The sequence below is a fragment of the Strix aluco genome, chromosome 26, assembly GCF_031877795.1.
Source record: "Strix aluco isolate bStrAlu1 chromosome 26, bStrAlu1.hap1, whole genome shotgun sequence".
NCBI lineage: Eukaryota > Metazoa > Chordata > Aves > Strigiformes > Strigidae > Strix > Strix aluco.
Window position 1 is genome coordinate 8307377 of NC_133956.1, and position 26911 is coordinate 8334287.

At 43.2% G+C, this 26911-nt stretch overlaps 1 protein-coding gene across 1 annotated transcript; it reads right to left on the reverse strand.

Moving 5' to 3' along the window:
* Positions 1-238: 238 nt before the first annotated feature.
* On the reverse strand, positions 239-26139 carry ZMPSTE24 (zinc metallopeptidase STE24). Its single transcript, XM_074807350.1, has 10 exons — positions 25939-26139; positions 24167-24313; positions 17550-17636; positions 16775-16891; positions 12538-12690; positions 8400-8541; positions 5955-6112; positions 4411-4515; positions 2387-2530; positions 239-2081 (listed from the first exon to the last, which is right to left on the reverse strand). Exons 1-10 carry the CDS (start codon positions 26053-26055, stop codon positions 1857-1859), a joined length of 1395 nt encoding a protein of 464 aa, XP_074663451.1. The 5' UTR covers positions 26056-26139; the 3' UTR covers positions 239-1856.
* Positions 26140-26911: the final 772 nt, after the last annotated feature.

Sequence of the window (26911 nt, forward strand, 5' to 3'; positions counted from 1 at the left end):
GAAGCAACAGGCAATTGCCATAACAACACTGTCTTCACCCATAAGCCCAAGTATTTTATGCTTCCATAGGAACTGGCATATACTTCATTATCTCACTTTATTCTCCTTTTGTTTGTGTTTAGCCAAATTTCTGAAATAGCCACAAAATTCATTTTTGAGTTTTACCTAATGGGTGAGACAAATGTTTCTCTCAGAGCACATTTAACACGTTTTCCATAGTTTTACACCAACCAACATCTCAAACTCAAAACTTGACACATTTATTTACTCCACTGAATTGACAGATTCAAGTTAATCCTTTTATTTTTAAGGGCCATTTATGAAATGCAGTTACCATGACAAATATAGGCTCCCCATTTTGTAAAACTGTCTCCTAAGTCCATATCTACAGTATAGCTGCGTATTCACTAGAGTATAAACACAATTAGAATAAGGCATACAAAGGGCTTCCAGCAACGTGTCTTGTTGCACCTGAGACATCATCTCATAGGGCATTTTTCCCCATGATCAGAAAAGGAAATGTAAGCTAACAGTAAAGTCTCTGAGAATACTCTGACATTTGAAACAATGAGAATTTACTTTGATTTTTTTCTTTTTGTACAGAGCTGAACAGAGCTTTTTAATTTATTGCAGATATAAAATCTGGTTTTTATATGAAGTATGTGCATTCAGCCTGGTCCAGAACATTTGTACGGCACATACAAACTTATATTTCAATTTTATCTTTATTTCCTCAAAACTAAATTTAATTCCACCTTTAATCAGAAGCATCTGAGATAATCAGTGCAGAAGCCATTGCTGCCATTATTCACTTTGTCCTTCACTAACCTATATGAACAAACTGTGTCTTGGGCTATTTATATCAGAACAACGAGGAATATTTTCTAAGTATTCCAGCACTGCTATTTCAGCTGGATTCATATTAATGGAAAACTCTCCATGGAGTGGAGGACAAACCCCCTCAGAATGAAAGTTTGGCTCTGATACACTGTCTGAGCAACTGGACACTTCCATACACACAAAAAATTTAGCCAAAGCACAACAGAAATGGAGGAACTGAGGTGTGGAAAAGCTGTTAACCATTCTGCTCACAGGCAAAAGGGAGAAGAACAGATACTTAGCAACTTTCTAATATGTGAGTCCTGTCCTGATTCTCCATAACATCCTTCCACACGCCCAGCAGCACAGTGGAAGAGGAGCCTAATCCCACTACAATGCCTCTAAATACTGACAAATGCTCATTTTCAAGGAAGCCATGGTACGTTTCCTCAGCTGTAATTCATCCTTCTTCCCACACTTCAGAGAGAGGAGGTTTTATTAAGTTACATTTTCAATTACGACAGACGTGGCTCCAGGAGAAAGGCCTGTACTTCCATTCAGCTTTTTAAAACACAAAACAGTGACTGGCGAGTACAAGTATTAATATACAGGAAATCAAGTCGCTCAAACCCTCTTCACTGTGAAGAGGGTTGAGACTGGGAAGGTTCACAGAATGCTGAGAATGGGAAAAGGATCAAAAGCAATGTTCAAGGCATACACAAACTGAAGAAATAGGTGCTTTGAAGTCTGTAATTTTGTTTTCCTCCCTTTACAAGTCTATACTATGATATGGAGATAAAAGCCAGTGGCGAGGGGAAGGTCTTCACCCAGTACTTTTGCTAAATTAAGTTCCACAGTTTTATTTCTGTTTAAAAAAGTAATTTATAATTTAATACCTGTTTCAGGATTCTCAGATCTGTGGTGCTGTTAACATCGCACTTAATTGGCATTCTCCATTTTTAAAAAGAAATTAAAAAGCAGCTCTGAACTTTGCTTCTGAGATGGAAGCACTGTCTCTGAACCAGCAATGATTCCTGTCACTCTTGCTTTGCATCTTTCAAGGCCTGAAGTCTTTCTAAAAGGGGCGGATGGGAGTAATGCCACATTGAAAATATCCAGTCAGAAACAGGGAATCCTAAATTATCTTTGTTTAGCTTGATCAAAGCAGAATATAGGTCTTTAGCCTTCCCAAGTTCCTTGGCAAATGCATCTGCTTGAAACTCAAACCGTCGGCTTAATACAGTCAAACAAAATGAGAGAACCTGTGGAGAGAAAGGTATTAAAAATTATTTTAAAACTCAGCTCTCTGCAAGTTCCTTACAGCATCAGTAAATACTACTGTATCTACCTTCCCACATCCACGCATCACTGTGGCTGTAGAATGATCTCACTAAGGTTTATCCAGGCCACACCACTCCACTGGGAGTCTTGCCCAACACGGAGCACTAAGGCTATTTATTAAAATGAGATACCAAGTAGAGCCCCTACAAACTTTCCCCCCAGTCAGGATAAAATCATCATTTAAATAGGGTGATACTTCAGCATCTATGTCTTGAAAAAAGTTTACCTCATTGTAAGGTGAAAAAATGAACTGGAAAATAATCATCAAGCCTATCAGGGTAGGCTGGGTGTCATAGAAACCAAATGCAGCAAAGAGTTCTTTTCGACCAATTAACACAGCAAACAAGAAGAAGCAGAGGAAGGAATTCATCTAGAGAAAGGAAACAACATTTGTGATTAAGATGAGGTTTTTTGTCTAAAACATGGCCTATTCATATTACAGATTTGCATAGAAATGCCACTAAAAAACCCCAAATAGATTACTTTAGAACGAATATACAAAAAGGAACAAACAGCTGGCCTTTACCCGCTCTCTGTAAATGCATCCAGTAAAGAAACACTATTTTCTGTCAGTGAGCTAAAAAAAAGGTCTAAGTAGTGAAAGAAGATGAAATAGTAAGATAAGTGAAAAGGGAGTACAGGGTAGAATCTATCTCCTTGGAATTAAGTATAGGTTCCAAAAAGTTTAAAACCAAACAAAACGTGTTGTGCTGTGTCATGCTTCTATTTCTGGAAACAATCTACCTTCCATCTAAGCCATGCATCGCTGGGTACGTCGCTGTGCTTGCCTGGGTGCCTTACAAGTTTTCTATAGAAGGTGATTAGTAACTTTTCAACCCATTCAAGTGGCTGTTTGGTCTTTTTAGAGTAATGTGGAAGGTGCCTGATTATTGTTTGTTATCGAAACACACAAGACAGAAAAAAGAGGGATGGCTGCAACTGCAAACAAACAAGAGAAAAAGTAGAAGGCATTGCAGAAAAATTTGTGAAAATTTCTGGAAGTGAAGATAAAAATCTACTTATTCCAGCAAAATAATAGTATCTAGAAAGTGGACCCAAAGACAAAAGTTACTTGAGTTAGCAGAGTGGCAAAAGCATCATGATACTTGCTGGTTAGTAGGGATCAACACTGATGTCAGAAGTTGGAAAGTAACTGCCTTAAAGCAGAAAGTGAGATGGACCTCCCTGAAGTGTTCAGCTGCATAGGTAAGAAAAAGCCAATGTGGAAATGGAAAGAGAGATTTTCTTAAACAGGAGCTTGACAGTGATGTTTACAGCCTGAAAAGCTTGTGAATAGCCTTAAAAAAAAGAACAGAAGAGCATTCCTGGAATGGTGCACACATCTCAAGAAAGACGTGATGGAGTTACAGATGGTGCATAGGAGGGCAGCTAAGAGAAACAAACAACAAAAAATAAGGGCTGGGAACTTTGAGAAGAGAAACATGAGCAATACCCAGGGAACAAGACAGATCTACACCAAAGCATATAGTAGACTGCTGACAGTAATTTAACAGAAGGCACATAGCTGTGCCTTGCAAAGAAAAGAATTTGAAGTGGGAGGTTTGGGGGGCAGGGGGGGGGAATTCCCTTGTATTGTGCAATACCCAGAGGCACATACACGAGTAAACACACCACCAGATCCTTTTCTTCAAAGGCAAGGTTGGGCAATCTCTAGGGATTGCTTCAATGTTCACCCCTGTTTGGGCATGTACCCAGAACGGCACATTTACCAGTGCACAAGGTATGAGAATACAATCTAAATAAGTAAGAATGCCCTCCTGTGTCAGATTTCATAATGCTCAGTCACACTCCTTCTCAGCTTTCCAAGGAACAAGACTGATGGAAAAGCTCAGACACAGCTTTCTCAGAGACACTGACAAACAGCGCAGGCCAGGAGACAGGATCCATCCAATCCTATCCCTAACACAGGCAGGGACCTTCAGAGAAGAGCCTGAGATTCAGACAAGGAAGTAGTGTTATAGAGCAAGAAAAATACGTCCCAACTTCACAAGGCTGCTGAGATGAATTAAAATGGCAGCACACATACTTTCTACCAAACAGATGGAGCAAGGAGGGGACAGAAGGCACTAGTGTGTGTTCACTGTAGATACACCAAAGAAAAAAAATCAAACCAACTTCCTGTCACAGAGCATATTGTGTGAACGTACACTTACAAATCTGGAAGCAGGCATTTAAAAACAGCAGTAATTACAGAATGGTCAAGGAAAACACCAGTTTCTCATAACTTACCTGGCTGATGATAATATTTTTGACAGTGTGTCCTAGTTTCCAGTGACCCAATTCATGACCAAGTACAGCCAGAACTTCTTCATTTTTACATCCTTGTTTCTTATTCTGAGGGAATAACAAAGCAGAAGTTGTATCAGGTATGACTGAACACAACTGAATATGTTTCTTATTAGTTTGTTTTTCCTTCGGGCACTTAAGTGTCCCTAGATCAGGCTGTTCCCTTCTACCAGCAGCTACACACATATAATTTCTTATTAAGCCTTTTTCAAGAAGATACTAACAAAAGAACCCACAAACTTTTAAGTTCAACAAGCTTTCTACCATGAGTTGGTGCTCTCTTATTTCTATGTATGCAGACATGCCTACGCAAACCTGGAAGAACGCTGGAAGATTTGCCTTCCAAACTCTCTCCTACCATCCCTTGACCTCATCCTGTTTCTTTACTCAAGAAAAGGCACTACAATGGAAGCAGACATTCAGAGCCACAGACTTCCAGTGGAGAATTGAGAGCAAAGTCCTCTCCCTACTTCCTTCAACACTCAGCACGTAGCCTTCCTCTGAAGGCACTACTGTTCCTTTAAAAACTAACAACAACGTCCCTGTCCTCCGCAACAAAAGCTATGACAGCCTTAAAGCTATTTTTAGGAAGGATGGACAGCTGTACCTTCAAAGGTACATTAGCAAGTCAGAAGCAAGCACGTGGGCTTGTGTACTGAGAACATAGCTGATGAACCTCTTGAAATGGAACAAATGATTCTCATTATGACTAGAGCAGGTGAGCCCAAAATCCCCTCCCCTCATCACCCACCCACCAACCATGGATGAAAAGAATCCCACCACCAACATGGTTACAAGAAACAGAACGTGGACTGAACAACAATCTATACATTGGCCTAACCCTAGGCTGCAGGAGGCAAGTCTTTCTTCTCAGAATTACTCCTTCAGGCTCTTCAGAAAGTATTCCATCAGTTTTAACCACACCTACACTCTCCTGAAGCCAAGAGCAGAAAGCCATTGGCAGACTCTCCACACATCAACAGAAAGGACAATGAAAGGCCATCACCCTGTTCTTGACCAGGGTGGAGGAGGATGCACATGTGGAATCTGTACACGTGTGTGTGCACCTTGTGCCTCTTGCACCAAAATTCTTGCATGTAGTAAAAGGCAGACAAACGACACACTGATAGTCAAAACATTTCTTTCAAAGGGAAGCTTCAGCGTGGCAGTCCCAAGAGAAGGAACACGAGCTAAAACCCTGAACAGATCCCTTATTCAAACAATTACAAGGAGGGCCTATGTTTTACGTGCAGGGAACCAATGTTTCGCTAAACCCCTGTGGATTTCTACAGTCCCTTTGGTGCTATCTGCACCACTCACACAGCACCAGAAATTCCAATTAGCAGCTCAGGGATACTTCTGTGCTGAAATCATTAGGTTTGGGGTTTTAGCATCTCAGTCAGGACCTTTAAAACACATTCAGAAAACACAAAGGAATATCTCACAAAGAAGTTAATGTAAATAACATGATGATGAACAAAACTCACTTTGGGTTTAGACTTTGTCTCTTCATTCTCACCGTCTTCTTCTGCTGGCTCTTTGTTCAATGCAGAATAATCTTCCAGGAGGGTGTCGAAGAGTACTATCCGCTTATTCTTGAAGAATCCATAGAAATAAGCATTGCTGTGAGAGGAACGCTTAGAACCTGATGGGGAAAATGTACATTAAAAGACCATGTTTTGAATAACCCCATGCACTGAAGACTATCCAATATTACACAGAGCAGATTCTTCCAAAGGAATTCTCAAAGTCCCCAAATGAACGGTAGACAAACTCACGCAAATGAGTTCGCAGGTTGAAGCGTATTTTAAAATGATCTAAGTAATGATGATCTCATTTACTGACTCCAATACCAAATTTTTTCAATCTGTAACATGTAATCACTAAAATCACTAAAAACATAAGAGCAGTTAACTGAACATCTAATATCCAGAAGAAAAGCAATTTCTACCGCCATTTCAGGTTCAGAGTGGAAAGAGCATTCTGCATAGAACATGTGCTGCCCTCCTGGCAAAGGACCTGTCATGAATAGGGTTAGAATTCTTCTAATGTGCCAGCAAAGATGATTTGAAACAGATAGGGATGAATATGTTAGAAACAGATAAGAAGATGATGAAGAGATGAACTACTGATATCAGGCAGTCCCTCAAAATTATTTTTGTTTGAAATAGGCAATTTTTTACAGCTACTTTTATCTAGATCAAGTGAATCATGGACTGTTTCCACTATCAATATACTTGGGGCCAAGAAACTCATCTCCTTCCATGGAACATGGACTGTTACAGTTGATTAAAAATATGTCTAGATCAAAGCAGCTGTTAAAACTTTGCCTATTTTTGCCTATGGACAGGAGCTGTTGCAACATCAGGACTGAAAGAGGTCTCTATGAGAGAAGAGGTGGATTTCTTTAGTTTTTGTAATAAAAGAAAGATACTTCAAGTTGAAGGCATTTGCCTTCAACTCTCATTATAAATGTATGAGCTGCATGAACTTCTTAGGGCACAAAATATCCACTGTTCCACTGGAAGCCAACCCATGGTATGGTCATGGCAACCTTCAGCACCAAACCAAGACAGACCAACAGAGGGAGAGGCTGGTCAGAGTATGAAGCCTCAGTATCCAGTCCCCTCTCAGTGAAGAAATCTGAACAGCCACAGGGTAGCAATGTTCTCTGTCATCTGCGTATCCAAAAACTTCATCCTTCACTAAGTGTGGGTAGAGAAGCAACCTTTGTAATCTGCCTGTTACAGAATGAACCCTGAAATTAAAAGGACTTGGTTGCACAAGTTACTAATAAGTCAGTTCTGGAGTGCAAAGAGCCAAGACAGAGTGCAGAAAAACACTGGCAAAAAGATGTTCACACATCCAGTCCTCCATGTCAGAAGGGAATGGTGCTGGCTCAACACTCGTAAGGATGGCAGGAAAGAAAATGGGGGTTTGGCAGCCTCCCTCCACTGCAGATCACTGCCACTAAAGGCAGAAGTGCTGAAGAAGCCAGTGCAGTAGCACACTACACAGGTGCCAGAGTACCAACAATTGGCTCACAGGACTTTCACCATGGTTAAAAGCAAGGATACAGCCAGCAACGCATATGGGAAAAACTTACCTATTTGGCAAGCCTCTGTACTGCCTCTCAAGCTCGAAAAGCTTCAACTTCGCTAGGAAAGAGAGGAGTTTCTTGGGGCCCAAGTATGTCAATAGTAGTAGTTCCTGGCTGCACTGAGGCAGAGCACTGGCTGGATCTGGCCAGCCCTGAGTTTTGAAAGCCACAGCTTCCAGCTAGATAAAGCCTTCCTCACCCTCTCTTACCACAAAATTCTACCATTTCAACTCTTTATGCCATCTCATACTGCTTCCACCAAGGCAATAAAAACACCTTGGATCCTCACAGGTGGGGCACAAAACCAAAAGAAAATGTGGGAAGGTCCCTGAAATCAAATTCAGAAGGGAGCAAAATGAGTAACAGTGGAAATGTCAAACAATAAAGTGCTCGATGAACATGGAAGTGGAGAGGAAGTGACATGGCAGCTGGCATGCTCCATGTTGTACTCCATGACCTAAGAGAAGAGGACGAGGAGTTTGAGACAATTAATGCTAAACGGAGACTAGAACAGATTAAAAAAAACAAACCCCTTTTCCCTCTGGTTTAAAGTTCTAAACATGGAATCTTGATTGCTGCTTCCATTTCTGACTGTGCTATGTATTTCCATCCCACAGAGCCAAGACAACATTTCCAACAAGATGCTGAGTTAAGGCTGTACATTCACCTTCGCTTTCCTGACCTCAAGGCAAAAGAAGGAAAATGGTACAGGCATTGACAAGTGTTACACTAGCTGAGGAACATAAGCAACTGCCCTATTACAGCACCCACAGTCAAAGCTAAAAATCCACAAATTCAAAGTTACAAAGTCTTGTTATTAAAAAAATCTCACCTTCAACAACATACACCTTAGTCAATGGGAAGTCAATGCTCTTTGCCATTGTTTCAATTTGTTGCTTGAGCTCTCCCTCAGGAAGTGGAATGAATTTATCAAACAAAGGTGCAATATAGTCTGCATAGATTGTAACAAGCACCTGCAAACACATTCAGATATTAACAACAAGGCATACAAATGTGTTTAGTACTAAAGGTGGAGCATGAGTACAAAAAGAGCATGATTTCAGAAAAAACACTTGATAAAGCAGATTCCTGTATGAAGTGTGATCTATACCAGGGCTCTCTATGGGTCATCCCATCTATGAAGACAACTACTTACTCCGTTGACAGTCAGCAACTCAACAGCAAGATGGGGGTGTGGGCAGATTAATCTACAATCTACAGTCCTCAGCAGAACTCGTGTAAATGGTGCTTTTGCTCTGACAGTTCATCAAACCACAGAAGCAGTGGTCTTATCAGTGACAGGTTGTCACTTCCACCCACTTCACCAGTTCTGGAAAGCTCTGAGGTGTTTCATAATGAGCAGAAGACCAGGAGGTAAGTCCCACTTCTTCAAATTTCTGCAAACTTGCATAGCCACAGTCTAAAACAGACAAGAAATGTCACGTCCCCTATTTTCTTCCCCTTCTTACAGTTGTAAGCAGGGCTAAGGAACTGCCCAATGCTTCTGGTCCACAACAATTAAAAACCATGTCCCAAAAATCACTACAACGCACCTGCAGCTCTTCAAACTGGCAGCAGATGCAGCCCAGATAAGAAAGTCAGAACTGGAATAACACTGTGATGAGAAGGAAAGCTGAACTCCCTTCCCTCACACTCTGAACCTTCACAAAATGATTTTTATGTATTTATTTTAAAGAAAAGGACTGAAGAAATGTTTAAATTCTGGTTAGTGTAAAAGGAACAGAACATAAGAGGTAAATGGACATCAACATTAACTTCGAAGTTACCTTGACAGGTTTTTTTCCACTGAAAACAAGTACCTTTACTTTTGAAAGTATCTGTTCTGTTGAAACAGTCCAATAAAATCTGAAACTAGGGAAACTGACTTTTCCAAAGTCATAGCAAGTGAAGGCATCAATATGAAACACCATTAGAAAATAAGTTATTTTCGTTACTGTAACTGTTAAGACAAGGGTTTAAACCTCTGCAAATATTTTGCAGCAAGTGTAAGAGGGTATTTTATAGAGCAGAAATCAGCTGTCTCGGTCCAGACACGTCTCAGACCATGCAGTACGTGTGGACTAATTTTAAGTTTTCATCTCTGATCTTTGTGTAAACCCTTGATATTAGCAGGCATAACAGACTGGTAGAAGGATGCAACTCTAACTATAGTTACAGAGTTATGGAATGTGATTACAACTGGAATTTTTCCCTAAACCAAACTCTAAATGATAAATCTAACACCTCTTAAGGTTTATTTTGCATGTCAAAGACTGTTCAAACCCACACATAAGGCCTCAAACCATGATCAGCACCCTGTAAAGCTGCAACGACATTATGAGGTTGCAAGACACCTGAAAACGCCAATTGTCTGAAAAGCACCAACTGTCTGAGCATGAACTTAATCCTCAGGAAAAAAAAAAAAAAAGGAGAGGGGGAAGGAAAAAAAAAACCCACAAAACAAAAAGAGCCATTTGGTCTTGCTACATCATCTTTCAGTACAGAAGTCTGTAGCTCTGACGCAGTGTAAAGGATAGGCCAACCCCTGTTTTATCAGTTTCTAAAGTATCTGTAGGATCTCAGGAAGAAAAATCTACATGGACAGCTCAGCTGGAAGGGGGAGACAAAGCAAAACTGAACTACTAGTTCATGATAGGAAAGTGACGGAGAAAGGAATGTGGTATCAGCTGAGTATGTTCTGCTTCTCACCTTGAAGTTTAGTGCCAGGTACTACTCACCTACATCTCTTCTTCCTACTAAACTTGCTCGATAAAGACTATAAAATGGATGTTCAGAAAGTTTCTCATATGAGATCATACAACTTTTTTTACAATATATATTTCAAAGAAAAGATGGCAGGAATAAAAGCAGTCAATGACTGGTATAAAGGAAGCTAAGGAAAAAATTTTCCACTTTCAGTGTACAAATGAGGGCAGGCCATTTCAGAAAATCCTGTATCTTCTTTCAATCCTTTTCAATTCTTTTCAATCAAACTACCAATTTTTTTTTTTTAATTTCAGCTTAATCCTTCTGTGAAAAAGCAATTCTTTAACGCCTTTCAGACTAAAGACTTAAAATACGAACTGGATATCACATGAGGAACTATCTCCCCAATTTTGCAAATAAGGCTACAGAAGAATAATTTTAAGTATGGACTGTTTCACTCAGGTTGACAGAGCAGTAGCTCAAATGCTGAAATATGATTTAAGAGTATACTCCTGATCAAAGCTTGAAAGAAAAAGAACAATTTTTTAAGAAGTATTGATCAGAGTCTGCACAAATCTTTCTGTAACAGACATTTCAATACACGTGAACTGATACTTTTGAGACCTAACACTTGATTTTCCAGAATACATTCAGAGACAAAAAAAGGGAAGATGTCAGAGCATAAGGATGCCTCGACTACAGAAAGCAGGAGCCAGCACTACAAAACAACAGGAGACACAGTATAATTAAGCCAACAAACAAAAAAAGCTTGAAAGAACCCAAAGTAGCAACTGTAAGCTAGAGTTACCACCTAAATGGGGCACTTCTGCTCCCCTACTATTGTCATGGAGTTCCTCAGAAACACATCCCTGGTAACTGCACTATGCCAGAATTAGTGGCCATAGAGAAATCCATTAACCCACCAGGTTTTACTTCACTTACATGTAAGGCATCAATGAAGCAAAAATACAAGTAAGCAAGAAATACAACTCAGATAATGAGATCTGTATCCCATAAAAACAGGATCATGGAAAGACTCTGCAGTCATGATTTAAACTGAGCAATTCCTTCTACATTGCCATGTCTGAGAAAGTCAGTGCAGCTACTGGGAAATAAAGAGGGAAATAAGATCTTCCTGCGTTAATTGCAATGGCCTCCCATGTAGCATTACGATCGCGTTTTTGTACAAATGTGGCCAGCCAATGCCTGTGCTTTAGCAAGGAAGCTGACAAATTGAAAGTCCAATAAGAAAAGTGGTCTGAATCTAGGGAGAAGGAAAGGAAAAGAGAAAAATAAAAAGCAATGCTTACTTAAGACATGAAAGAAAACAATCATGATTTCCTACCCAGGTATTCCTAAAAATTGTCTTGATGATGCACTTCAGTTCAACCAGAAAGTCTGAACTTGACATGAGAATTAGGAACTGATTGACCCAAATTTATTGTTAAGCTAATGTGGCAGGCTTTATTACATTACTGTAATGTAACAATTCTTTTACTTGTTAAGGTGCTCTTTTAATCTAAAAATGAATTAATATATACACAGTACTTCTGCAATTTCTTCCTTGGGTGAACAACAATTAGCATACTGAGCAAAAAGACAGTACAGCACTATGTTGAAATAGAAAAAAAATAGACTTTGGATCTTATCGTAACAATAGAAAACATCAAATTCTTATGATGCATAAAAAAAGATCCTTTTAATGTAAGCCCCAAAAATGTGTATAAAAGTGTCAGTTCAGTCAATTCAGTGTATAAAAGCAGCTGTATAAGCAGAACCAGAAATGGAAAATTGCTCCTCGACTCAATACAAAGCCATGCAATGAGGACTGGTGTTTGATAACCTATAAGAAAAGCCCAACAGAAACATTACTGACCAAAGCACGTTCTGTCTTGTCAAACTGCTGGCAGTTGTCTTTGTGCCCTTTCTAGATTTAAGAAAAAGGAAAACCTACCACCACATACTGCTGTATTTCCAGTATCTATTCTAAAGCTTTTTGAATGCTTATTTTTCAAGTGATGAAGATATTCAAGTATTAAATAGATAAAATATAAGGTATCACATTAATGTGGACAATTAATATGAACAATATGGACAATTCCTGAGCAAGTACACTGAGAGCAAGACAGTTTGTAGACACTAAAATTCCCAGGAGATTTAGATTTTTCTCCATTTCCTTTCAGTTATGTTTTTAAACCTCAGCACACTGAGCCATGCAAGCAAGCTAGCATTTGGAAGAAACCCAAACATATTGTCATACTCACCAAGGAAACAACTAACGTGAAGAGCCAGGCATAGATGAAGAAGTAGTCTCCCCCTATTTTAATAATGTAAAGCAGAAGGGATGTCACTGGCAACAGAATACACTGAGTCACGATAAACTTCTTGATAGCATCCTTAAAAAAAAATCCCAGCGTCTGTAAAGAAAGGATATCAGTGATATTTTCAATATAAATACTGATGTGCCACAGTGGTTAATGAACTGATCCCTTCAGTGGATGCACAGAAACAAAGTAAGACAAATTGCAAAACAGCAAGACCGATATGATCAGGATATCAAGAGTCAGTTCAGAAAAGGCAGAAGAACCTTTTCACCTGCTCTCCTGGTAGCTGTGGCTCTTTACACCCACACGGACTCCAAGCCCACGCAGATGCACTCTTCCTTAGTAAGATCTGACCCAAACCCTTGCTTTGTGTTACACATAGGTACTTCATTAAAGGAGGAAAGAAAAATTTAAGCTTATCTGTCCCTTAATTCCTTTGCCAATCTACATTCTAGACTTGATGGGATTTTCAGAGAATAGGAAACTCTTAAAGAAACATGGTTACTGTAAAATATTTTGTCTCTGAACAGTTGCCTCCATTCATCTTCACCTTCAGTGAAGCTGATTGTCTTCACTGGAAATATACAGAAGTCCTATTAAAGATTTTTAGATATAAATTAGACATTTTAGTCCAAGCTTTCACTGACATACAGTTACTACTGATGTAGCTGTCTCAGGGTTTAAAATTAGCATAACTTTAATAGAAGCAACAGAAATTTCAAACCTCTACCTCAATGAATCTTATCTAGTGACTCTGCAACATGATCAGACACCCAACTAGCTCTTTCTGGAATTGTTACTTCAGTACTTACAGCTATCTGCAAGGCACAGAAGTGAGGGGGTTATTATGTAAAGATCCTTCCCAACAAGGTTGTATTAAAAAGCCCATACTACGTTAAAGATATGGAACTCATCTGGAAAGAAAAAAAATACTGGTGAAACAGATTTAAATAAAAACTAAGGATTTGGGGCAAGAATTTGGATAGGCACCTCAGACTTCTATGACTATTGGAGACACAAATCAGACATAAACCCACAATTTTAGACTATTCTGTATGTAGCCATATTCACTCTGATGACACAGTGAGCGCTCGGGTGATTCCTTCCTGCTGAGCGACCAGTAGTATCAGCAGTTTATCAACTGTATAAACACATGCCCACACAAAGGGAGCACTCCAGAAGATCCTGTTCCTTGCCTGCCTTTAATATTCCCAACAGTTCTGTAACTAGAAAAGCAAGACTGGTGGCTCTCATTCACACTAAGCAGTGCTTCTTTCCTGAAAACGGTACGGAGAAGCATGAAAAACTCTGTGGGTCATCCTGGACAAAGGAAAAAATGTTTCCATTTGATCAAGACTCTTAAACTGGTACAATCCAAGAGAGAGAAAACAAAATACAAAACGGTGTGTTCTTCCTTTATTACTTTCATAGCTCAGGCAGCAAAAGGCCCGTTGCATAGCTTTTTCATTTTTTAGCTTAGTAAACAGCTGAAGAAACAGTCACTTAATACAACCTACAAGAACAGAAGCGTGCTGACAGTGCTGTTTCCACCAGACTTCCTGAAACACATCAGCTACAATCCATTTAGTTCAAGTTCTCATTTTAACTCTTTCTTTACTTCCAGCCCCACAGTCTAGGAGGAGTAGAGCTATAAAACTGCATGGTGTCTTTCATCTTTGCCCCACCTCTTTCCTGCTTTCTAAGGCAGATGTGACTTCAAGAGAAATCCTCATTTTCAGCAAGCTACTCCCATGGAAGAAAAGAGTACCTGAAGATCATCTGAGAATCATCGTTGGAAATTCCAAAGTCTGGGCTGGAACCAGGTGTGAATTTGGCTCATTCACTAAAGAACCTAGCCCATCACTCTGAAATGAAAGATGGAGATTTGACTGTGTTCATAAGACATTTGGTACCTCAAATTGGATTGGATCTGGACTCAGCCTTCAGTTCTTGGCATGAGGACCACTGCAGTGAAAAAAATCTTGTTAGAGACATCATGCAGATGGCTCCGTCAAGCACTTAACACCCCCCACGGGTGTCAGTGCCAGGCCTTCCTTTTCTCATTTGATTAGGCACAATGCTTACACTGACAACAGTGAAGCACCCAGAGAGCACAGCTCCAAGGAGAAAATGTTCAGAGGATATACCCAGGATCCTCCTTAAAACCCACAAAGAAACCACATGGATTCTGCAAGCTCTTCAAGACAGTTGTAAAGAAGCCTGGGCTGTTCAGTGTTTGACCCTCTGCTGCTTCTGCAGAGGTAGGGCCTGATCAAGTCAAGCTCTCCATCCATCAGCTAGTCTGCCAGTTTGCCCTAATTCTGGTGCTTTACAAGTCTCAATACTGACAGTCTTTGGAGTTCTGTGTCCTGGACATAAAGGGCTTGCAGATCTGGCACCAAGATGGAACTTATTCCTCACTAAGGCAGGGGGGACAATCAAGGTGCAGGCCTGATGCAACTAGTCAGGATTGACATGAGAGAAAACACTGAAAGATGGCTATTGATGCATATTTAAAAATTATGAATGTCAAAAGGATGGCTAGGCCAGACCAGGGCATAAGCACATTGCAAGAATTGAGACTTTGCCAGCCCTTACAATTTTGAGGACTACAGAACAGAAGTGGCATCCAGAGAACAAACAAAGTACATCAAACAGGTATTTCCCCGAAGAAAAGGTCGGTCGACTCATGCTCTGGAAACTTGGGAAGATTCCTTCCTCCCTTGATAGGAGCAGGATGTTAGTTTGCCAGTATGATGACTGTAAAGTCTGCAGGAGAGAGGGGATCTCCAGGACTATGGCTCAGAATCACCTAGGATATGAATAGCCATGTGTGTCATCATTCCCACAAATATTTACTTGCTGGTGAGAGAAAAAAGTGATTTTTAGGAGTTACACATGTTTTTAGAAGCACAAGGGTTTTTTATAAGACTAGAGAGCTAGATGGAGTATAAAAAGAGTTCTGAGTTGGTCACAAGCTCAAGGCTTATGACTAACTAGAACAACATCGGGGTGGGGTGGGGGAAGGGAACCAAACAAGCTTTGCAGTTTCCAGGAATACACACAGATGTCAAGGCAAAACTGTGTAGTGAGAATTTTCGTAGTTGGGCTTCCCTGGAAAGAAAACAGTATGCCACTAAATAATTGACATGAACCAAAATAATACAGGATGTGTCAGGATCTACACGTTTGTTTGAAAAAAGACTGAGAGAGGCTGCACACTGGATCACTGCATTCAGAGCCTTTTCTCTCACTTATTTTCTCACTTGTTTTATAAAAGGGAGTAAGAAATATCAATTTATCAATTTACCAGGAATATACTGAGTTTAGAAACAAACTGATTCCACTTCTTTAGGTCCTGCCTCCATAGAAACTGGAAGATGAACCTGGCAAATACCAGAGCATCTCTACCGTTATTAAAATGAGCCAAACAGCTTTATCCAACAACTGCCACCCACCCAAATTTCATTCTACCGTAAAAAGATCACTTCCTAGTAGACTTGGAACCAAAACTACTGTAGACAACACTAGCTAGGTACAAAAGCAGAAAACAAGTCTTATGCCCTGGCATGAAATGGCTACTGATGTGTCCCAGATTGAGGTTCCTCTCAAAACAAAAACCTCATCTCATGAGAAACTGATACTGAAACAGGTTAAACTAAGTTGGTGGAGAAATTAAGAAAGCCAGGGCTGGTATTAAGTGAGTACCTACCAGAAGTACAAATGAAAGAGCTGAATCCTCTAACTTAGGAAGAGAAATCAATAAGCAAAGCAAAATGAGGAGGAAAGTAATTTCTCAGGTTTGTTTCAGCTGTTTGGTGTCCATGAATCAGAACTGCCTCTGTCAAGCAGTGATCCAGACTTCCCATGAAGGGCATATGAAGGGCAAAGAATAGTCCATCCAAAAATGAACAGCTGAGGTATGAAGAGTTCTTTGTTTCACGGCTAGAATACACACTTCTCTTTGCTCAGAGGCATGGGCTCATGCAGAGACAGTCTGGAGCAGCACGGGTATTTCTGCAACAGTCACAAACTGTCACTGCTCTTATTTTTATGCAGTGAGAGTAGAAATGTTCCTAAAACTAACGATCTTTGACACAGATATGGACATACCAGTCCATCTAAGCAACCAAACCTACTGAAGACGCTCGGTGAGTATAAGTGCTATCTGCAATACCTGTTGATTGAAGCCATGTTTCTCTTCTATGACAAACGTGTTATATAAACTCCATGGGAGACCAGTCACTGCACTGAAGAGTGTTGCGAGCAGCAGAAACACCAATGACTGAACAATCTAAAAAAAAAAATATAAAAATAATCTGATATTTACTGACCTGTACTAACATTAATATTCTGGGTGCTAAAAATAGATTTTATTTCAGTGGTTTAACTGAAACTGGTTAGAAGATGAAGCTAGATAAATTCGCAGAAATAACATGCTTGTGATGATTAGATTACCCATCACTGGAATAGTTTACTATGTTAAAGAAAAAAATATACTGATGAAACAGATTTAAATAAAAACTAAAGATTTGGGACAAGAATTTGGATAGATGCCTCATCCACAGCACAAAGACAACTTGAACAGTAGCCTCAAATTTCTTGCTCTTCTACTGTGCAGGAAGATCACATGTAGGATTAGTAAAAACACAACCAAACAAAAACCCCCCCAAAATCTAACACACATCCTCACTTGACTCAAGCAGCTTTGAGACTTGCATGTTTTTAACATTAAAATCCATATGTTTTAACATTAGTAAGCTAATTTAAAAGTCACATACTGTTATCAGCTCTCAAACTCACCCAATGTGTTCACCAGAAAATATGTTGGTTTTACTATTTGTACCTCTAGCTAAATCCCATTTAAGTAAATGCAAGCTTAAAAATAAAAATTGTTACATCAGTACAGTTAGTGGACCAACTGTTTTCACTAAAATTTCAAGACTGCTTACCTCATATTCTGGTCCAAACCCAGCACGACCAGAGATCCGACCAGACAGATTCCACAGAAAAGGAATTCCTCCAGAGAGAAGAATCATCTTGAAAACAAAAACACATACCACAGAGGCAGCATGAAACAGACTGTCATCGTATTCTACTAAAATTTCAGCATGGTAAGGACCTTTCAAGGATGAATGAGAAAAGTTTTACGATTAGGATTTTTGTCCCACTCTGATCTTAGCAGTGCAAAAAGAAAGCCTGGAATATTTATTTGGCAATGGTTCATTTTTACTTTACAGAAGTAGAGATCAGGTCAAGGTTGTTTTGGGGTTTTTTTGCTGGGAAATACTAGAATGTTTCCAAGCCTATTTACTGCAGACTTTGCTCCCATATTGACTCAGACATAAGGTGTATTTTTCAGAAGACCTTAAAACTCATTTGCCCTATGCTTGTGTAATATACCACCTCTAGGAGGAGTATGCAAGATGCAGCAACTTGACTGCACTGGGGCAGTCTCGCCTGCACTCCCTGCTGAAAGAAAGGCGTTCAGAACAAGGCTGTAATTTCACTTTCAGTATTAGTGCTGCTTCAACCATTTTAAGAGAAGCTTCACGCTTTCCTCCCTGTGCCCTGCTCAACGCCTCCTGCCACAGAGGCTGCCAAGGAACCTGCAGACGAGTCGGGACACAAACGCTTGAGGCAGAGCTACTGAAGCAAGTGCCAACTGCAGTTCAAGGCAGGGGCTGGTAGCGTTTGTTAAACAGCTTGACTTCCAAATGCTTCACATGTACTTTTTTAGCAAGTGATATATCACTATATATATAAAAATCATTTCCAAGTAGGCAGCGTTCCAGTAGGGACAGTACCAGGTTTTTATTTACTTACTTATTTTTAAAAGGCTTACTGTTATAACATAACTATTAGGGTGCATTTTGAGAGCCAGCAGGAGATGGAAGGGACCAAAGCAAGCTTGCTTCTCCTTTGCAGGCTGTAACCTGTAAGTTTCAGAGCTGGAAATCCCAGAAGTACCAATCCCTGAACCAAGACAGCTATTAGCATGATGGTGATACAACTTACTAGTTAAAAAGAAACCCACATAATTAATGGCTGAAATAAAGCATACAAGTAATTCTAACACAGCATCTCCCCTTCAATTAACTTGCTAGGTTAATGAATCATACTTCTACCTACTAAAAGCAAAATGTTGAAAAACTGTCATCCAGTTTCATCAGCTTTGGCCATGACAGCCTCTTTCAAGTTCAGGCAGTTCCCAAAGCCAATAAAGGATGCAGTTTATGTTCTATGGAAGTGGCAAACCCAGACAGCAGAGGCCACCTCGCTTTACCTCTGCTGTAATCTGATAAACCCACGGCAGATTCTGAGAAACAGAAAGACACAGCTCAACATCACAGAAAGGAGAACATATATGTAGAGAAGCAGCTGCAAGTACCCTACACATCAGGGCGGGTATCAGCTTGATTGTACAATAGAATCGTAGAATCATTTAGGTTAGAAAAGACCCTTAAGATCATCAAGTCCAACCGTTAACCCAATACTGCCAAGTCCACCACTAAACCATGTCCCCAAGTGCCACATCTACATATCTTTTTAATACCCCCAGGGATGGCGACTCAACCACTTCCCTGGGCAGCCTGTTCCAATGCTTGACAACTGTTTCAGTGATGAAATTTTTCCTAATATCCAACCTAAACCTCCCCTGGTGCAACTTGAGGCCATTTCCTGTTGTTGGATAGATTGTTACTTGGGAGAAGAGACCAACACCCACCTCACTACAACCTCCTTTCAGTTAGCTGTAGAGAGCAATAAGGTCTCCCCTCAGCCTCCTCTTCTCCAGACTAAACCCCCCCAGTTCCCTCAGCCGCCCCGCACAAGACTTGTGCTCCAGACCCTGCACCAACTTCACCAGCTGCTCTTCTCTGGACGTGCTCCAGCACCTCAATGTCTGTCTTGCAGTGAGGGGCCCAAAACTGAGCAGAGAATTCAAGGTGCGGCCCCACCAGTGCCGAGTACAGGGGACGATCCCTGCCCTAGTCCTGCTGGCCACACTATTCCTGACACAAGCCAGGGTGCTGTTGGCCTTCTTGGCCACCTGGGCACACTGCTGGCTCATATTCAGCCGGCTGTCGGTCCTTTTCCTCTGGGCAGTTTTCCAGCCACTCTGCCCCAAGCCTGTAGCGTTGTGTGGGGTTGTTGTGACCCAAGTGCAGGACCCAGCCCTGAGCCTTGTTGAGCCTCATACAATTGGCCTCAGGAATGAGGAAGGTACGAAGAAGCTGTCCGAAACCTAATGAGCAATAATGGCCTTAGTTACAATACCACTGCTGCAGCCTTCAGACTGGAGGTATTTTCCCTATTCGGAAATACGCTGCAGCCATGACAGCATAAGGGGATGCGGGAAAAGGTTTGTATATTTATGACTTTTTTTTTTCTTAGGTTGATCACAGTAAGTGGAACAAGCAGGCAGCTTTTTTTGGAAACACAAGCTCTCTTTCAAGTCTGAAGTGAAGCCAGTAGAATTCAGCACAACTGAGAATAACTTCTCAAAATCCAAGAAGACGTGTATCAAGCCTAGAGGTGTCGCCAGCAGCAGCAGACAGAAGGTTAATGTGAGCTGGATACCCAGTGTCTCTGCTAAATCCATTGTACACAGCTGGAAGTTCTCAATGTTTCACAAGCTATTATCTCAAAAGACAATCACGCTAGTTCTCTGTCCCTACCATTTGGGCTACTCCAAAGGTAATGACTACTTTATCACTCCGAGTGCTCTAGCTGCTAATTCAGCTCTGAACTTTATTCCAAGCTTTTCAGTGTGTACTTGACATTACTGACCAGAAGCAGCTTTATATGCCTCCAAGATTGCCTATTTTTTTAGACCAGTTAGTGCAGTTTGTAAAGTGCTATTACCTAGATTTTTTTTCTGATCTTTAAAACATACCAAAAAAAGGTACCATAAGGATGTTTTCCAACTGTCAGTTTTCCAAGAAAACCTCTTGTCCTGGGATGATAATGGGTGGGTGTGGGGGGTTGGAATTTCCATTCAAGTGTAATTTTCCCTTTGCAGGAACAAAATAATCAGAGAAACCTGAGGGTGTGCTTTCCTAGGGAGAAGGGAAGATAAGAAGTGTGTTAACAAGGAACACAGTTTTAAATGACAGGAGTTCTAAACACAAGGGCAGCAGAGAGGACTAGCTGTGGAGAGCTTCCAAAGCTCACAGCTGGCTATGATATACTTCCCTTACATCTTCCAAATGGGACCTGAGTGTTCAAACACAAATTTTGCGACTTTAGCATAAAATTCCTTAAGAAAACTATACAAGTGTCAGCCTTTCAAAAGTCCATGGCAATGCTGCAAAGAAGGAAGTGCCCAGCGAATGCCCAGCACCAAGAGAAGTCATGTAAAACGATCTACAGAACTTGATGAAGAAACCCTTCTGCAGTGGTGACTGGGTATCAGGGAAACTATATAGTTGTAGATTATTTAGCTCTAGCTAAGCAAAACTTTTATTAATGGAGCCATAATGAAGAAATGAGCTGTAGGAGCCACTGGACTTGCAAGCGTTACCTTGCTTCTACGAAGCTCTGCAACCTCTGTAGCAAATCTGCGAACGCAGGCAAAGCTGGGACGTCCAATAGCTTGCAGGCCTATCAGCAACCCTCCTGGGACAATCCCAAATTCCACAAGTTCAGGGATACAGAATCCCAAGACCACAACCCACCAAGTCAAAGTAGGGACACTAACTTCTCCTTCAGAAGATGAAAATGACTGGTGATACCAGTAGAATGGGGCATACAATATCTCAGCTGACTGCTCTGAGACGTGCTTTTTCAGGCCCATGCTCAATTCATTAGCTGGAAGCTTTAACTCACATATTCTATGTTTTTTGCCTTGGCTTTTGTTCATCAGTGTCACTGCCACACAAAAAGCAGAACACCACAATCAATTCAGTAACAGCAGCAGCAGCTTGAGACACAACTGTTTCCCTGCTGTTTATCACCATCAGAAACAGTGGAACAACACAATCTAAGATGACTTAGCAACTGGTTTTGACTGCTGCTTAGGAAGCACCAGGGTTTTGTGGCTCACAAAACCCATCCAGCTCTTTGTGGAAGACAGCTGGATGCACTAACTCCTTTAACAGATCCATCAGCTGCCAAAATCATTGTGGACCTGTTATTACAGTAACAGGGACAGAACAGAAAGAAAAGGTCACAAGAGAAAGCAAAGGCGGTGCTTTTCCTACACTGGCACAATCACAGAAGCACAGAATGGTCTGATTGGAAGGGACCCTCAAAAATCATCTGGTCCAACCCCCTTGCCCCAGGCAGGGACACCTTCCACTAGCCCAGGTTGCCCAAAGCCCCGTCCAACCTGGCCTTGAACCCTGCCAGGGAGGGGGCAGCCACAGCTTCTCTGGGCAACCTGTGCCAGTGTCTCACCACCCTCATGGTATAAAATTTCTTCCTTATGTCCAATCTAAACCTACCCTCTTTAGTTTGAGACCATTGCACCTTGTCCTGTTGTTACAGGCCTTAGTAAACAGTCTCTCTCCATCTTTTTTATAAGCCTCCTTTAAGTATTGAAAGGCCACAAGAAGGTCTCCCCAGAGCCTTTTCTTCTCCAGGCTGAACCACCCCAACTCTCTCAGTTTTTCTTCACAGGAGAGGTGTTCCAGCCCGCTGACCATTTTTGTGGCCTCCTCTGGACGTGCTCTGACAGGCCCATGTCTTTCTTGTACTGGAGACACCAAAGCTGGACACAGTACTCCAGGTGGGCTCTCATGAGAGCAGAGGGGGAGAATCCCCTCCCTCAACCTGCTGGCCACACTTCTCTTGATGCAGCCCAGAATATGGTTGGCTTTCTGGGCTGTGAGTGCACATTGCCAGCTCATACCCAATTTTTTGTCCACCAGTACCCCTGAGTCCTCCCCTGCAGAGCTGATCTCAGTCCATTCCTCCCCAGGTCTGTACTGATACTGGGGATTGCCCTGACCCGGGTGCAGGATCTTGCACTTGGCCTTGTTGAATATCAAGAGGTTTGCACAGGCCCACTCCTCCAGCCTGTCAAGGTCACCCTGGACAGCATCCCTTCCCTCCTGCGTATCAACTGCACCACTGAGCTTGGTGTCACCTGCAAACTTGCTGAGGGTGGACTCAGTCCCACTGTCTCTGTTGTTGATGAAGATATTAAATAGTATTAATCCAACTATGGACCCCTGAGGGACACCACTGGTCTCCACTTGAACATTGAGCCATTGGCTGTAACTCCCCGGACGCAGCCATCCAGGCAGTTCTTTATCCATCTAACAGTCTATCTGTCATACCCGTATCTTTCCAATTTAGCCCCCAGAATGTTATGGGGGACCACAACAATAGTGGGTGAAGATAAGCACAGACTGCTGATATGGCTCTTTGTTTAGCAGGGCACTAAATTCAGTGGCAAAAGAGGCTCATTCCAATCGTGTATATTTCCCTTAAAAACAAGGGAAGCTGTTCTGGCTAACACTCTTGGAATCAAGATAAAGCCTCAGAACCTTTTGACTTGTTGCACTTGCTAGGTGGCACCATCTCACTCTGTCCACTAATCCACCGTTGGAGGACAGCTTCATTTTTCAAATTAAATACTGCCTCTAAAGTCAGTCAAAACCAGAAGTTTTTCAAATTCACACAAAAAATTGTCTTGAGTTCTACTCAGCATACCAAAAAGCCCAACAAGAAGAGTGTAACAGCTGTACTGACACATGTATAACAACATTTTCATAAGTTCACACATAATGAAACAATGTACAGGTTAGGCTGCACAAAGGGATCAGGAAATGTGGAAGTTAAGAGGGGCCACAATTCTGAAGTGCTGGTTTCACATCACAGCTGTACAGATACATGACTTACACTCTTTTACAATACTGTTTTCATTATCTTTTGTAATTGACCTTTTTGCTTCCTCAAGTTCATCATGTCGTAGATCATACTCTAATTATATTTTGCAATGCCAGGCATTTCAGGATTCCTTTTTGACCCAGCTGTGCATTTCAGCAGAAAAGGTTCCTCGTAAAACTGTTTGTGTATCACACACGTCAATACTCTGTTCTAACTCAATGGCTCTGTTTTTTGATACACGCAAACATTACTCACCCAGTATAATTGTTCTTACACTTAAGAAGTATCCACTGGTACTCTTCCTGTTCTCACAGGCTTTTCCTTCTACTTATATTTTATCTAAAAATGAAAGTAGTTGCATCCCTCCAAACACAGAAAAAGGTCTGTATTTGTAATAATTTAAAATAATTATAATATTGCTTAATTATTTGGCAGGGGAAACCATAATAGGTCAGCTGTGCCACTAAAACATAATACTATAATATACATTGTAGTTGTGCAGTATGACTCAGCACTGCACAGAGAAATGATGTGTTCTCTGAATAATTACTCCTTTTTATATGGCAAATCCAGGCACAAACAAGAAACACAGAATCCCAGGCCTTCCAAATTTCAGTGTAAGACACCAGAATGCCAACAGTGCAGCTGCACAGGATCACTAAGAATCAAAGTATTTCACATTTTAAGTATATTAAAAGTATCATATGAATGCTAGAGCCGCTCAGGTACTTACAGTGCCCTCAACCTCTGAATACAGGCCTGACCAAAAGCTGAAAGTACTTTTGTCCAGTTGATACAGACGAGATTTTTCAAATGTTTCTGAATCCATGATCTGTCCCAACTCCCGTGGTACATGCGTTGTTGTTCTATACACCCGCCTCTGAAAAATTGAAAAAGAAACTTAAAGTCTACCTCCAATATTTTTAGGGAGATAAATAAGATTTAAAAATAACACACAACATGATCCCATGGGCCACCACAGAAAGTTAAAAAAAAACAAACAACAAAACCCAACTCACAAAATTACAAATATTCCTAAATTCCTGTTTTCTATCAAGTTCCAAATATAAAAATGAAGCATAATGATTATGTTATAACCAGAAACTGGGTTGCTGCCTTATTCATTTTTCTCATTTTTCTCATTTTTCTCGAACTCATTTTTCCACAGGATGTGACTTACTGCACAATAATGACCAAGCAGAGTTTGAAACTAAACCCCAGATCCTCCCCTGCAAACCATGCCACTTCACTACAAAACATAGCTATGACGTGACTGCATAAATGAGCTGCTATTTCATTTTTGGTGGAGAACTCACCACTTAAAAATTTTTAAAGGCTGAAAGCCCTTATTCCATCCACTGCCTTATCTTGTTTCAGTGTATTTATCCCTTCTCGAAGGGAAAACTCCCACCCTCTGTCACTCCAAAATACATTCCTCCTCTGACCGGAGTACCAGGCTGAGCTGAGCTGAGGCTGAGGAGCCTCCAGCATTGCTTCCTGCCCTCCCGGCTGGGCAGGCTCTGCCTGGGCTGGAGTTAATTTTTTCACAGCAGTCTGCATGGTGGTGTGCGTTGCATTTGAGCCAAGGCAGTGCCGATAACACACCGGTGTTCTGGCTACCGCTAGCCAGTGTCCTGGCTTTCTCCCTCTCCCTGCCCCTGAGCAGGCTGGTGGTGGGCAAGAGGCTAAAAGGGGACAGAGCCAGGCCAGCTCAGCTGGCCAGAGGGCTACTCCATGCTGTATTACGTTATCCTCGGCAATAAAAACTGAAATAGAGGAAAAAAGGAAGGGGAGGGAGGGTTTGACTTCCAAGGCCCGGCATCAGCCTGCTCCTGGGAGGTGGGGAGCGACTGCCTCTGCAGCACTTGCGGGTATTTCTTCCCCTTTCCTTCTCTCATTAAACTGTTCTCACTTTGACTCAGGAGTTTTCTCATTTTTGCTCCTCCTGCTCTCTCACCTGCCCTGGGAGAGAACGATCGGGCTGCGGGTGGGTGCTGGGCTGCCGGTTACCCCGCCGCACCCGCCCTCTTCAGACCCTCCCGGACTCACCGCCGCGTGTCCCGCGGGAAGGTCCCTGGGCTCACCCGGGGGGGGCGGCGGGTGGCAGCAATCCCCCGCGGCCCGGAGCAGGGCCCAGCGTGAGCAGAGCAGGCGCCGGGGGGGCAGGACCCCGCTCGGCGGAGCTGCCGGGCTCGGCCGTCCGGCTCCGACCCCCCCAGCCCCCGCGGGGGCACCGACCGACACGGCGAGTCCCTTCCCCCGCTCCGACCGCGCTCCCCCGCGTCGGCTGCGGCCAGCGGGGCTGACACGGCCCGGCCCGACCCCGCCGCCTCGGGGACAGGGCCGAGCCCTCCCCAGGCAGGCGACAGCCCGAGCCGGTCCCCACGCCGCTCGGCCCCGGCCCTGGGGCCGCGCCGCTCCGCCCCGCTCCGCGCCCGGCCCGCCGCCCGCCGCGTGAGGCCTGGCCCGGCCCAGCCGCCGTCCCCGGGCGCCCGCCCCGCCGACCTGCCGGTGCGCCAGGAAGGCCTCCCAGAGGTACACGGCCCAGGAGAAGAGCAGCACGGAGCAGAAGATGCGCCCCTCGGCCGGCAGCTCTGCCCACAGCTCCGCGGGCAGCGCCATGGCCCGCGCCCGTCCGCGCTTCCGGCCCCGCTGCGGCGCCGCCTGGCGGCTGGAGGAGCCGCGCGAGGGGGGCGGGCGCTGAGGGCCGGGGGGGGCCGGGCGGACGGAGCCCCCGCCGCGGGCAGGGCAAGCGGCCGGGGCCGCCTCCTCGCCCCGGGAGCGGCGGGAGGGAGCTGAGGCGGTCGCCGCCGCCGGAAGGCCGCGGGCCCGGGCCCAGCCCGCTGCTGGGGTCGCTGGGGCGGGGCGGGGCGGGGGGGCCCGGCCAGGAGAGGCCCCGGCCAGGAGAGGCCCCGCGGTAGCCCGGGCGGCCCCGCTGGTCCCGCGGCGCTTGGCCAAGGCGGGGGCGAGCTGCGGGGGGCTGCGGGCGGTGTCGGGGGGCAGCGAGGAGCGAACCCGGCAGCCTGGTCGTGTGGGGCCCGGCGCTGCCCAGAGGCCTCTCCCCGGGTGCAGAGGGGGAGGGGGCTGGTGTCGGGGAAATCCCGGCTGGTGCATCGCTCAGTCCCGGTGGTGCCAGCTGGTGTCTGGAGAGTTGTTAGTGCACGTACACGGGAGGGATCCCGAGCTCAGCCACAGCGAGAGAGAGTTACATCTACAGGGGTCTGTGTTGGCAGCAGGTCGAGGGAGGTGATCCTTCCCCTCTGGGGGGGCCACACCTGGAGTGGCCCTCTTGGGCTGGGCTCCCCAGTACGAGGGGGATGGAGCTACTGGAGTGAGTCCAGTGAAGGGCCATGAAGATGATGAGGGGACTGGAGCATCTTTCATATGAAGAAAGGCTGAGGGCTGAGACTGTTCAGCCTGGAGAAGGCTCAGGGGGACCTTATCACTGTGTATAAATATCTAATGGGAGAGAATGAAG